Here is a 14,289-nt window from a genome sequence, read left to right on the forward strand (position 1 = left end):
CAAAATGGCGCCGCCAGGGAGCGCGGGGCCGCCGCAAGATGGCGCCGCCAGGGGGTGCCGGCCCGCGCCGCTTGGCCCCGCCCCGCCGCGCTCCGCCCGCGGTGACGAAAAGGGGCGGGGCGCCGGCCCGGAAGCGGCGCGCGGCCTTGTGGGTGTTGGAGGCGCACGTGGGGCGGCGGTGGGGGGCGATGGCCGAGCGGGGCCCGGCGGCTGCTCCTGCAGGTGGGTGCCCGCGTGACGTCACCAACGGTCGCCGCGCGGGTCCTGCGGGGACCTGGGCGCTTCCTCCCGCCTCTTCTGTCGTTAACGGTCCGTGTCCGACCCACTCCCTCCACGCCCCTGTCAGCAGCGGTCTTTGCCCGGCTCCCGAGGGTACCTGGGCGCTTCCCCCCGCGTCTTTTCCGTCGCTAACGTTCGCCTCCTGGGCTTGGCAGGGACCAGGCGGCCGCCTGCGGAGGAGGAAGACGAGGACGAGGAGATGCCTGAGCTGTCCGACGGCGAGGAGGCCTGGGAGGAGGAGGAGGGCTCCGCAGAGCGCCCGCAGGCTCGCTGCCTCTTCTGCGACCGGTGAGAACGGCGACGGGAGCCCTGAGGGACTCTCAGCCCCCAAAATATAGTCCGTATAAATGCTCGAGTTCGACCTGTAAAGGCTAAGCGAGGTAGAAAAGACATCTGTGGCTATCTTGAAGCTCTGTCCTCTTTTGTAGTCTTCAGGGTCAAAGCTCTAAAGATTCTGAGCACTTTAGGTGCTCCAAAGTCTGTTGAATCTAAATTAAAGGAGGGAGAAATGTTAAGAAGAAAAAGGAATTTCCCCTTCTGCATCCTGAAACAATATAGCAGCTTATCTCTTGATGTCTGTTGTTTTTTCTTATAGTCAATAAGTAGCAGAGAAGATTTACTTCAATGCTGGTAAACAAATTTGTGTGTGCAGTTTTTATATCTGGGGTGTAGCCTTTACTGTGAAGTATTCTGGGAGAGTTAAGAGGACCTCAATACTGTTAAACAAAATTAATGTGTTTCTTTATCATGTTTGGTCATTTTTTCTTTGGGGGAGGAGGGGGTTGTATGAATAGATAGACACCTGCTCATTCTTTTTCATAAATAAATAAATAAAAGTACTGTGAACTCCTTGCCAGCAAGTCAGAGCAGAGTATAATAAAACTTACAGGAAAGTTACAAATTCTAAATGCTGCCATATTAATGCTGTTTATTGAATAATTATTTACAGGTGGCTTAGTTCTGCTGAAGATGTATTCTGCCATTGCAAAATAGAACATCAGTTTGAAGTTGGTGATGTGATCAGGAAGAATGGTAAATTCCTTCTGTGATTTTCTGGGGTCTTTTTCACATGTGTATTGGCATCTTTTTTAAATAAATTATGAAGGAGAGGTTTTTTTAACAGTTTTTCTAGTTGTTGTGGCTGAGAAGTCAAAGATTGAAATGGCAAGTTATTATGGAAAAATGCTTATCTTTTTTTTTTTTATCAGAGTATAAAATACACAAGCAATGGCAAACAATCTCCACTATTGATAGGAGTGGTCTCTGCTGGCTTGTGCTGAGTCCCTGCCTTCTCTTAGATTTACCTGAGCCAGTCAAACATACAGGCCATAGAGGAAAACTGGGAGGTAGGAGAACAAAATTGGAATAGAAGAAATACTACTTCAGAAGTGTGCAGTAAAAAGGAGAGAGAGATGAGAGGATGGGAAGCACACAGAGGGTTTAGGGGAAAAAAAAAGTCTATATGTTTGTAAAGTTGGTCTGTTTCCAGTCTAAAATCCAATGGAAAATATTTTAAAGGTATGTGGTAGCTGCATGGTGGAGTGCTCGTTGCTGTTCTTGAGGAAAGTGCATATTTGAAAAAGTAAATTGATTCTACTTAAGTAGAAAGCTGAAAATATAAATGAAGATGCGCAACAGGAGAGCAGTGATTAAGGTTGCACTATAGTAGATGCATGTGGCTGTCTTGATGTAGAGTTGTTTGCTGAATAAAGGAGATGGCTGCCAAGTTTGCATGTGTTCAATTATTAATTTGTGACAAGTATATTCCTACTAACTGAAAATTTCGTGTTTAGAGCTAAAGAGAGAAAAGCCAGAAAAATGCCATGTAAAACATGTGGTTTCCTGTGACATAAGCTGCTTTTTTTTTTTTTTTTTTTTTTTTTTTCATTTCTTTCCAGGACTCGACTTTTATGGATACATTAAACTAATAAACTTTATTAGACTGAAGGTAGGTATGCCACATATTCCATGGTCTGCATTTGCAGAATGAGAAATCAAAATGCCCTGCTTTAAAATTACCTTTTTTTTTTCCTATGTAACTGCATGAAATTCTGTATTATACTTCTACATTTAAGAAATCAAGGAAACTTGTTTAAAGTAGTTGTTTGGTTTATAACTATTAAAGTAGTTGTTTGGTTAGTATTTTAGCTGTGAAATTGTTTTAAATGTATTCAATTACTGGAGGTTTTCTTGATTTCAAAAGAGCAATTTTCAGGCTTAGAAAAAGCCCACACTAGGTAATGTCATGTTGTTTTGTTAACTCATCTGTGACCTGTGACTTGCCCATCTGGTTCCAGCACTGGATTTGCTTCATGGCAGCTGAAGCTTCATAGCTCTTGTACGTGTCCTGGTACAGAAGAGTCTTCCTTCCCTGGGGGTCTAGGCAGGACAGAATCCTATAATCTTGGTGGAAGGGATGACACTTGGACCTTTAGATGACACGCGGTCCTTTGATGAACCTAAAATTTATCTTCAAGAATCAGGAGAGCAAGTGGGAACCTAAAGTTAGTTAGACCCGAGTGCACCTTGCGTATACTGCAGCTTTGAAATTTATTGTTCCTTAAATGTTTAGATTTAGACTGAATAGCATCTTACACTATTAAGTGTATGTACGCTATTTCCCATACTTAAACTTTCAAATAATTGTTTAAGGCATAACTTCAAAAAAAAAAAAAAAAAAAAAAAAGGCGGGGGGGGAGAAAAAAGAAGGTCCAGAATATGACTTCTCTCCCTAAAAAGTATTAACTGGGAGGACTCAGGGAAGTCCGGACTTTCCAAGTTTCTGCCTAAAGCACTGTTGTTTGAGAAGTTTGCACAGTTTGGATCTTGGCCTTATTGTTTCTGTCATGATCTACGGGCCTGCTGTAGTCACACACCTGAGCAACCTTGGTTCCCGATAGGAAGGTGGGCTTTACTTTCTAAGAGTCTGCTCTGCCTGACCTGAGCTTCTTGGTCTTTAGCTTCTCAGATGTCAGATTTTATTCACTTTTTGTTTTTTTGCTACATCTAGAAACCAACTGTGGCATATTTGAATTCGCTCAGCAGCCCACTCCCCTGGGAAGGAGAGGAATACTTAAAACCTGAGCTGGAAGATGATCTCCTACTTCAGTTTGGTAAAATGAATACTGCCATATGACTGTATTGTGGTATGGGTGTCAGCAGATTTCATGTTATACGTGATAAATAGTGATGCATTATAACTAATAATGTTAGATACATATTTAATGCTGTTAGTTACCGAAGTAATGATATTAAGTCACTTTCAAGGCACTTTTTGAAAATTTTGCCAGAAAATGACATGGTAGCTTTTAATGACTGATATTTCTGGAGTCCTGTGTTATTATTTGTGTTTGCTTAATATAAATGGGATGTTCATAATTAAGTTAAGCAGGTCAAAGAGGGACTTTATCCAAAATCAGTTGGAAGATTTTAGCTTAAACTTTTAGTAATCTACAATTAGGTATCAAAAGTCAGAGGCATTCAAGAGGCAGTAGTAAATAATTTGTCTTGTTGAAAGTGTCTTCATCTTTTAGGCAGGTTGTCTTTTGGACCAGCCAAGTATAACATTCCACTTCAGTAGCACTGAAAACTGTTTTTTTTTTGGGTGATTCTAATTATCTGCATAAACAACTTGACATTTTCTTTTGTGATAATTCCTCAGAAGAGTTTGAAGTCCTGAGAGAGTATAATACGACTTTTGTACTTGTTTTTGCTGCCCATGATCCTTCCACTTTCTTATGATTTGGCACTTGTTTGTGCATTCCACACACACCCCTTTCATGTAAAACAGTAGCCATTTAGGAGTGGAGGTTTCTTCTTGGTGCAGCTGGGAATGCGGTTTGGTCTTGCTGCATGGTAAAGCAGACAGATATTGCTGTTTGTTTACTGCAGGGATTTCATATTTCATTGTCCATTTACAGCTTAGACAAGCAATACACGCTAGAAATGCAGAGACATAATCTTAGGTGCTCGCTGCTTTCGGTTGCATTGGAAATTGCCAGGATTTGTAGATGCTCTCAAGATCATATTGTAAGCTTTAGTACTTTGTTTCTGTGCAGTGGGCGAAGTTGTCTTCCATTTAAGTGAATCCTTTTGCCTGGCATGCCCAAAGCAACTTCTTACTTGATCCAAAAGCACACTAATGCTATTTTCTAGTCCACTGGTTTCTGTTGAAATCGCTAGCCAAATTTAGCAAGAGATGAACTAGACTCAGTGTTGAGTCTGGATTTTGCTGATTAAAGGTGTTAGCTCAAGTAGAATGGAACTATGATGAAATCTTTCGTGTTTTTTGTGTTCAGAAGCTTTGTAATAGTCCAGGAAGTTGGTTTGAAAACCAAGAGTTAACATGAAATTACTAAGAAAGCTTGACTTTTTTTTTTTCCTCCTTGCATTTTACAATAAACATCCTTTTCAATCTTGGTACAGGGTAACTGGAGAAGTAGAACATAGTATCATATTTAGCTTAAACTCACCCTAGTATTTTAATCATCAATTGGGGCAAAGCTTATTAAAACTAGTCTCTGGGTTTATTCAGCTGTTAACTTTGAACTCACATCCAGAATACTTGGTTTTACCGAGCAATGTTGTACTCTGCAATTAGTTCTTTCAAATTCAGTAGTTTGTTCTAAAGCAGGCTACGCTGCAAAATGTCTGAAGACAAAAGCAGAAAAATGGCAATGTTATATATGAGCTGCTGTGGAGCATCACTATTAACTGGCAGGTATTTTTGTTCCATTTCATCAGATATAGATGATCTCTGTGAACCTGCAAATGTTTTGCGTTCTAATGGGTTAAACGATATCACAGTGCTCCTTGAACAGCTACGACATGCGGAACACAGAGCAAAACTTGCAGAAGAAGCCTTGGTTAGAGCCCAGGATGACCTTCAGAAAATGAAGTAAGTGCTAGAAGCTATTTCAGTTGAAAGATTTTAGAGGAGATGAAATGTTCGTGTCTAAAGACCATGTAGAAATTCAAACAAGTGGTAGAATTTGACTAAATAAAACCCTTGTCCTGTGTTGAGGCTGTCACTTTAATTTCTGTCTTGTAGATTTTTTTTTTATAAACCTACAAAACTATGCTTAGGAAAGCTTAATATGGTCCTAAATTTCAGTTTGTTGCTAGTAGCAGATTCCAATTTCAGCTTGGAGAAACCCTCAACAAAATTAATGAGTTGTCTTTCTATTTGTTGTTACTTCTGGTTTTAAGCATAGGTTCTTCAGTGTATTAAAAGCAGGAACATTATTATTAATGGAACATTAAAGCAGGAACATTATTATTATTATTATTATTAAGGATTATTAATGATGTACATAGATAAAAGGGGAGATTTAAATTTTTGGAGAATCACACAATATAGAATCCTTTCAAAACATGTTATTTCGTGATTATAGCCCCAGCAATCAGACACTGAAAATTTGTATTTAATAAACTTGGAAAAATGAGTTGTGTTCTTTTGTTGGAAGATAAAGCTGCAAAAGCTCGTTTTGTAAATTGGTGAGTCCATTGTATGTCTTGAGCGTGCCTACTTGTTATTAAGTAGGTATCCCAAACTCCAAAATCATATATTTGTGCAAATTCTGACAGCTATGAGCAGTTATGAATGTCAAGAATGGACAGTTTTGTCCAACTTGCCTAACTTTACAGCATATAGTACTGTTGTTATATAACTGTCTACCTTCTGCATTAATTCATTAGCATCAAGTGATAAGAATGGGAGAATTTTGCTGCTCTATTGGAAAACCTGTGTTGTTTTTGTTTTGTTTTTATTACTGTTTTATTGGTTTGTTTTATGTTGCTTGTTGTACTCTTGCACCCATAGCATTTAAAAAATATATGTATTTTCAAGCCATTGGCTGCAATTTTTTCTCAGGTCTCAAGGTTTCTTATGTCTTTGAGGATTAATTTTCCAAATTGTCAAGTTGTTGTGAAAGGGAATCTTTAATTATTCTTTATCAGCACAGGCTTCTAACTCCAGCAGAGGTGGGCTGGCAACAAAAGCAGGTAGATGTAGATCTGATGGAACAGCCCGAAATTAGGGGCAGAGGAAATAGTTGCATAGAGGTAGCCTACAGGCTGCCACTCATGGTGATACTCTCACCACCTTCTCTCTCCTATCCAAATGAGTTCAGTTCATATCTCCATATCTGCATGGCAGACTTGGGTATAGAATCGTTGTGGTTGGAAAAGACCTTCAAGAGGATCAAGTCCAACTGTAAGGCCATGGCCGCCCTGCTAAACCGTGTCCCTAAGGGCCTTGTCTGCGTGGTTCTTGAACGCTGCCGCAGATAGTGGCACCATCACTACCCTGGGCAGCCCATTCCAAGTCTTCACCACTCTTTCCTTGTGAAAATTTTTCCTGATGCCTAACCTGAACCTCCCTGACACAAGTTGTGGCCATTTCCTCCTGTTCTGTTTGGCCATTGTAAATTTTGATCACTGTAGTATGGCTTTTATAAAAGAAAGTTTGAAAGGGACCAATTTAACAAGCAGAACGAAGTCTGAATTGAGTAACTGGGTGGCACATAAATACCATGAATGCTTTGCTAGTGGTATTTAGTGCTTAAAATAAGAAAGAAATGTGTGTGGTGAGTAACACAGAGAGACTCATTGCGAGGGAATCATCCTGCAGCCGCTCTGGAAACCAGCAGAGGGAGATTCAGCACGTTTATCGCCTAGGCCAGCTCCGTTACCGTAAAAGCCCCCGCTGCAGTGGGAATTCCTTATCTTTTCAAGCCTCTTCCCACCCCTTACCCTCCTGCCTCTTCCTCTTCCTGGTGCCATGAATGTGTCTCGAGGGTGTGTTTCAAATTGATTACAGGCAATTTGCTCGGGATTTTGTGGTGAATGCAGATGTCAGAAGCGGCTCATCAGCCAGCGCCGTGGCAGACCTTCACGAGGATGAGGATGGTGTTTACTTCAGCTCCTATGGGCATTATGGGATACACGAAGAGATGCTGAAGGTTAGAAAGTGAGCTCAACCCCAACTTACTTGGGCTAAGCAGTAAAGATGGAACAAAGTGGGCTGCGTGCCCATGAATATACTGCAGAGCAGCTGCATTTTTAACCCTTTCTGTACTTAGTAGTTTTTATCCTAGGAGATGGGCTGATTTTTTTTCCAGATTCTATTTCCTTTGTTCCTAATACTTCCTGTAAAATATAAGTTGTTCACTGTACGCGAAACATTAGGAACACTTAATCATGTACTCTACAGATATTCTTGAAGGAAACATAGGAAAACACCAGTTTTATCGTGTGTACATTGCATTTTTAGCTGTGTTAGGTGTTCATTTTTAATGAGACCTGTTTTTATATAAATATAATGATTTGCTGCATGGAAAGCTTTACAAAAGAAGACCTGCCATCTGGATTTTGAATCTGTTTCTGACACTGTCTTGTTTCAACCCCCCCCCCTTTTTTTCTTATGCATGTTACTGGCAGAAACTTACAGTTTCTGTTGCTACAATTTTCAAATGTGGGGAGAAAATTGTAGACTAAATGGTTAGTGTTTCACTGCTTCTCTCTGAGGGCTTCTTGAATATCATCTTCATAAATTTCCTTACATTTTTCTCCTAAAACCAAAGGAAAAGCTTTGTATGGAAATGGTGAGGGAAGGGTATTGATGAATAGCGAGACCTCAAGTGAATGACTGAGGGCTGGCTTGAGCAGCAGTGCATAGAGTAGAGGCAGCAGTTGGAATTTTATTGATTAAGCTGGGGCAGCGCCAAGGCGATCAGAGTGGGCAGGGTGTAAGGTTGAAGGCTTTCCAGCTCACTGCCTTCTCGATTGATGCTGAACCTTCTGGGGTGTTTTGGTAGCTTCAGCAAATTCTATTATGTGCTGCAGCAGAGGTGAAGTGCTAAAAATAGTTGCTCTGAACATATCGTTATAGTAAACCTGTATAACTTTAAATGATTCAGGACATCTTGGGTCACACTTATTATGCATACTTCTGCAGTACAATTTTCTAAAATCACTTATACCTTTTTATTACAGCTTATGGGGAGATAATCCCCCCCAAATCTAATTTTGATTTTAGGATTTTAAAGCTGCAAAATAACTTGATTTCTTTCCATAATTTGTATGAACATGTCTTTTGTTCTCAATTTTTGATTTCTTTCTCCCTTTTTCTTTCTGGTGAGATAGACTTTGCTCTCCCTCACTAAAATAAGTATTTTTTTTAATACTTACTGTTTTTGTAACTTCTTACCTGCCGCATTATGCTAAGTTAAATATATGCTCTTGGTTTTTATACTTCAGAACTACTTGTAGATGACCTTTACGAGGTAGGAGTATCTAACACTTGATGTGCAGCAGGGATTCCAAAAGCTATAGTTGGCTGTCAATTTATGTACCTGCTGATATGTATTAAGAGGACCAGTTTATTACTGTGCTGGTGGATTGAGATATGCTGCTAGCTTTCATTTCCTAAGATACAACAAATGATTTGTCACACGCTTTTTTTTTTTTTTTTCTTTTAGTTTGGCTTCATAGGATGGGCTATACAGCTTCAACTACTAGCTTGTTTGTGATGTTGTAGTTTATGCAGAAATAGAGCAGGTTTTTGTGATCCATAGCTGTTTTGAAGGAAGCTCTGTGTCAGGCAATTAATATGTATTAAAATGATCAAAAAGATGTTGCAAACTCGTGACTCAAGTTGTTGCCATGATATAGAAGGCTGTTTTATGTAGCTGATGTAGTGTTGGCACTTTGCTGCTATTCCTGAGAGATTTAAATGCTTTGAAACATCCAAAATGAACTGCTGCAGGTTATAATGGTGTTAAGGTAATTTTTTTTCTTTCCTTCAGAGGCTTAACTGGCTTTATACACATAGATGAGAAATTCTAAAAGACTGAAAGTGTAGAATATGTCAGAGTTGCAGAATCCTTCTAAGTACAGTAGCCAGAAAATATCTACTTGGGTCAAGTTAAAAGCAGGTTTTCATCTTTTTTGAACTTGATTGTGTAGATAAATAAGCAAAGTGAGCTTTGTTTTTATTCTTTAATTCATAGGATAAAGTGCGTACAGAAAGCTATCGTGACTTCATATACCAAAACCCACATCTCTTCAAGGACAAGGTAGGTTAAAGAGGTCAAAATATCTAGTCATTTCTGCAGGTTTTTTTTTTTTTTTTCCCCTTTTTTCTTTTTTCTCAAGTGATAAAAATCCTTGAGGCTGGCTGCTCTGTGGTTTTGGGAGTGGACTATCACACTGACAAGATTTGATTTAACATCCCCTGGCTTTATGAGGTGGTAGAGTGCTGTTCCACTGCTGGAGGGTGCGAAGTGCTGATAACAGAAGTGCTGATCAATGCTGTCATTATTCTTTGTGCCATGTTGGGGTGGTCATTAATTATGGTGGCATGGTTAAGCCAAGCCTTTCTTGTCCAGTATTTTAAGCAGAACGTATTTCAGAGAGACTTTCCTGTGATCTATCTCAAATGATGTGAAATCAGGAGCTACTATTCCATGTACCATGGGGAGAGATGAGTGCTGTCTTTGTTCATGATATCGATGTGGCTATGACCCATACCCAGACAGGATTCTCCTCTTCTGTATTTCTCTTGGCTGTTTCTAATGAATTTGCTGTGTTCTGAGATGCACTCTGAAGCCTTCTGTTCTGTGTTTTCTTTTTCGTAGCTTTCCGCTGCTGGCTGCTTACTGTTTTTCAGCTTTGTGTAGATCATTTTAATGGGAAAACAGCATTTCATGTTTTACAGAAATAAATCACTCTGGGTTGTAGGCTTTTCTTTCTTTTTCCCTTAATGACCTGAAGTCTTTTTAATTCAAGACTTATGACAGTTTTGAAAGTAATACATATACACCAATTTGGTAGTTTCTGAGCTACTCATTCTCTTAGGCCTTTGCAGTAGGAGGTTTATACTTCATTTCATGGTAGATAGCTCTGTTTCTTTTGATTTTTGTGGGTTTTTTGATTTCCTGGCAACTAAAAAGGTATCAGGAAGGGAATTTTCTTAGCTTTTACTTCTGTCCTTGTCACAAGTGTATTTCTGTTAAGGATTGCCAAACTTCTGGTTCTAATGAGAGAACCAGCCAAAGCATTTCAGAAACATTATGCTGCCAGCCATGGAAAAACGTGAATGATGTCACAGCTGAGCTGGTTGTGCACCAAACTGCATAGGAGGCAGCAATGAGAAATGCAGAAAACTATCTTGACAGCAAGATAGTTTGAGATGCCCCTAAACCTATAGCTAGAGGTTTTCCCAGGACAAGGCTTAACTTGGAATGTACTATGGAATGGAATGGTAATTTTCTGAGTGTTGATTATTTCTCCTCTATTATGTGAACATTTTGATAGACATTCAAAACAAAGTGCAGGTGACCTGCTCTAAGCCCCAGCTATTCAGGTGTTTTGCTTAAGATATTTTACTTATGTGTAACATAAGGCTTTGCCAACCTTATTCATAAGTGAAACTTTGAAGTTGAAAAAATGGAAGAAGAGTATTCAAATGTGGGAATATATGGGATAACAGGTTAATAAAAGTGACCTGTTGAAGACTGCAAAACTAGGCATGAGGAACTGCTGATGAAGCAGAGGGAATTCACTTAAATCCAGGATTGTCACCATGTTGCAGGTGCTCCAGGATTGGTGGGCTGACATGTGAAGTCAATACCCAAACCCTGGACTTAATAAGGCCTTTGGCTGATGATCACTGGCCCCTGCTCTGTCAGTTACCCTACATTCAAATATTATGTTTCCTAGATTCCTGCAGTGTTTCATATGGGAGTTCCTAGAAGCCTGTATTGTATTTCTCCTTACAAAATACACAGTGGTTTTTTTCTTGTTGGTGTTTCCCAACCTATTCACAGCTGTTATTTTAGAGGGATATTTGAAAGAGGTTGGTAGATCTTACTAGCGTTTAATGAAAATTTACCCAGAGAACTCCAGTTGTGCAAAATGGATGACAACAGAGTATTAGATGTTTGTTCTATATATTTTATGCAGGACCAACTAACTTTTTTTTCTTTAGCTCTCAGCTTTCAAAATATATGATTAAAAACTGGAATAAATTCTGCTTGCTGCTTTTGTTACGAACCACTCAAATGTACTTAGGATGGCAAATATGACAATTTAGATTACTTAGCAAAAAAGGCTAAAGTGATCTTGCTCAGGAAAAAAAAACATAGCAAAAAAAAAGTTCAGATTTTTAAAAATGTATTTATCTATTTTGACTGGAAAGAATAATTGGTTAGGAAAACAATGTCGCTGTCTGAGTGTTTTTGTAATATAGAAGCCTGAGGTAGGCATCAATGCCATGTTGAGGGGAAAATATTTTTTCCGTATTAAAAGCTCGTGTATGGACTAGACTGATTTGGCTGAATTGCCCATCTCGTGCTTTACGCAGTTGCTGAAAGCAGCGTGCGAGTGTGGCCTTGCGGTGCTGCCGCGTCCCGTGGTGCAGCCAGCTCGGCAGCCCGGCTGCGCAGAGTGTGTGAGCTGCAGAGCTCTGTGCCTGGTTAGCTGGGAGTCCTTCTGCTTGGCTCTCCCTTTCTCAGAGGTGTGCCAGCTCGTGTGATTTTCCTCTCCTGCCTTTCTGGCCACCGGTGTCTCCTGGCTCAGGTTAGATGAGTTCCATCTGGGTTTTTAAGTGACTGGGGCAGCTGTCCAAAGTGGTGCCTGTTTTAATTTTTTTCTCATTTGTGGTGATTGCTCTGCTTTGTGCGACTGTACATCAAGACCGTTCTTTTGCAGAGGTTTATTTTTGGCTCTGACTTCCAGCTTTCATGGCTCAGCAGTTCTGTTAACTATCATGGGTAGGGTGTTAGAACAGATGATGCCGAGGGGGCACGAGATTTCAGCAGCTGCAAGAGCCCTGGCTTTTATTTTCTATTCCTGCCTCCAGCCTGGGAACTGCTGCTACACACTGAAATCTCAGTGCAAAAGGGTCAAAGAATTGACTCCTGCAGTGTAGCTGTGAAGTGTTCAAGTGGAACAAGTAGCTCCGTGTCTGGAACTTCTCATGTTTATGCCTTCTTGCAATGTGCAGAAAGAACATGTTACTTTTTAAAGCCTGATTCCAGATTGTAAAGTACTCTATGAACGCAGTCAACTTGCTGCTTTGTACCGGTGGCTTCTCCAGCACAATACAAGCCAGCATTGTGCTGCTGCTTTTAGGCTGGCTTGAGTGTTCTTGTGCTGTATCCATGATCAGAATGTTTGGGCTGCAGGTAAGCATGCCTAATGTGCAGAGCATTCAGGTACTTAGACTGATGCTGTGTGTCAGAGGAAATTTAAAAGTGAAGTGCATCTGCAAGTTCCTGTTGTGCCAAAGCAGGACTGCTAAATAACTCATAGGCTGGGGAGTTTTATCAGCTGGGTACATTATTGCCTGGGAATGTTTTGTCAAGTTTGGTTCTAACTGTCAGTGGTTTGTGGGTTTGATTCTACAGGGATCTGCCATTCACAGGGGCCTTGACAGGCTGGAGAAACAGGCAGGCAGGAAATCTAGGCAGTTCAGCAAAGGGAAATGCAAAGTCCTGCACCTAGGGAGGGGAAACCTTGTGTGCTGATACAGGACTGTGGCCAACTGTCTGGGAAGCAGCTCTGCAGACAAGGAGCCAAGGTCTGCGATGGACAAATTGGACAGGAGCCAACCATGTGTTCTTGTGGCCAAGAAAGCAAACAGCTTCCTATTTTCAAGTGTTAAAGCTCTCCAGGCCACTACTTTGAGATGCAATCATCGGATCCATGGCTGTTCTGGGGCACTGTGGCCATTTCTAACAGAGGGTTCCTGAATTCTTTACAAAGAACATAAAATGAAAATGTGTAGATTTTATTCATGAGCAGTAAATAGGAAGAAATGTTCCTCAGCCCTGTTCGCTTACAATTACTCCCACATAATAGTTTGTATTTAATTGTTAGCTTGAGTGATTCACTGGTACTATGAGTTTTTTTTCTGATCTCTGACTTGTGATCTTTCTTATACATATAACTTTTTAGTAGTTGCCCAAATAAATGCTTTTTTCTTCTGCATGTGAGTAAGTTCATGTGCAGCTAGAGCTAGTCTGCTTCATTTTTTTTATCTGTAAAAGGCAATAAAGTATTTGGAGTTATATATAGTTTGACTTGTGAATAGCTTTGGACATAATGGTAAGTTTTGCTGCTACCTTTTGTTTCTTCTGTTAGAATAGGGTATATCTCTGTATGAAAAGGTATGTAGAAAAACCTTAGGGAAATAAACAGCAGTAGAAATAAATCTGTGTTACTCTTTTCAGGTGGTTTTGGATGTTGGCTGTGGAACTGGAATACTCTCCATGTTTGCTGCAAAAGCAGGTGCAAAGCAAGTGATCGGAGTTGACCAGTCTGAAATCGTGTACCAGGCAATGGACATCATTAGGTGGGAAAGCTCAGAAAATATCATACTAAATGAATATTGCTTTAAATAGTTGGGTTTTTTAATAATGCTAGTTAGTGATCAGCTGACACTTCTTTTTGCTGGTGCTGTGTGAAACGATACATTCCCTAACACAGGTCTTGTTGAGCAGTCGTGTTGGATGCTGTACTGAGGGAGGCGATTTAAACAGGGCTCTAATTAAGACAAAATGTTTCCTTGTCCTTCCTTCTGATTCCTGTGTGCCAGCTGACGGAGCCGTGCTGCAGCAGCTCCAAGTGGCTGCTCCCAGGGCCTTTCTGTTCTTAGCCTTAGACATGTTCCTACTGGTAGAATTTAGAAGTGGAAATAAAGGTTGTAAATTTTGAGGCAACCAATTCACAATGCAGACTTATTCCTAGAAGAGGTGACTGAAACTTCAAGTTCTTATTAAGATGAATCCAGTGAAAGTTACTCAGTTTTCTAGATTTTTTGTAGGTCTCCGTGTTAGAATTGTGTATTTTAAGGTATTTTTCATTCTTATATTCATTTTTAAATGTAGCTTTGCTGACTGACAGGTTTTATAATTACATGGTATTAACTTCTAGAAAACCATTTCCTAGTCTAGTTTCTGAACACTGTTCTGTTTAAGGGATTCTCTCTTTGCTTACGCCTGTATT

General features: G+C 40.2%; 1 protein-coding gene across 1 annotated transcript in view; it reads left to right on the forward strand.

The window, feature by feature from the left end:
* Window positions 1–465: 465 nt before the first annotated feature.
* The window catches only part of PRMT3 (protein arginine methyltransferase 3), a 40,838-nt gene continuing 27,014 nt past the window's right edge, over window positions 466–14,289 (forward strand). Inside the window, exons 1-8 of the mRNA XM_088534181.1 lie at window positions 466–567; window positions 1,229–1,311; window positions 2,178–2,227; window positions 3,290–3,392; window positions 5,023–5,176; window positions 7,100–7,241; window positions 9,291–9,356; window positions 13,515–13,636. Coding sequence (XP_088390307.1) covers window positions 479–567; window positions 1,229–1,311; window positions 2,178–2,227; window positions 3,290–3,392; window positions 5,023–5,176; window positions 7,100–7,241; window positions 9,291–9,356; window positions 13,515–13,636 — 809 coding nt within the window. The 5' untranslated portion in view covers window positions 466–478. The remainder of the gene's footprint in view (window positions 568–1,228; window positions 1,312–2,177; window positions 2,228–3,289; window positions 3,393–5,022; window positions 5,177–7,099; window positions 7,242–9,290; window positions 9,357–13,514; window positions 13,637–14,289) is intronic.

The sequence above is a fragment of the Tinamus guttatus genome, unplaced genomic scaffold (assembly GCF_059628265.1).
Source record: "Tinamus guttatus ecotype Peru unplaced genomic scaffold, ASM5962826v1 Tinamus_guttatus_pri_ptg000546l, whole genome shotgun sequence".
NCBI classification, from domain to species: Eukaryota; Metazoa; Chordata; class Aves; order Tinamiformes; family Tinamidae; genus Tinamus; species Tinamus guttatus.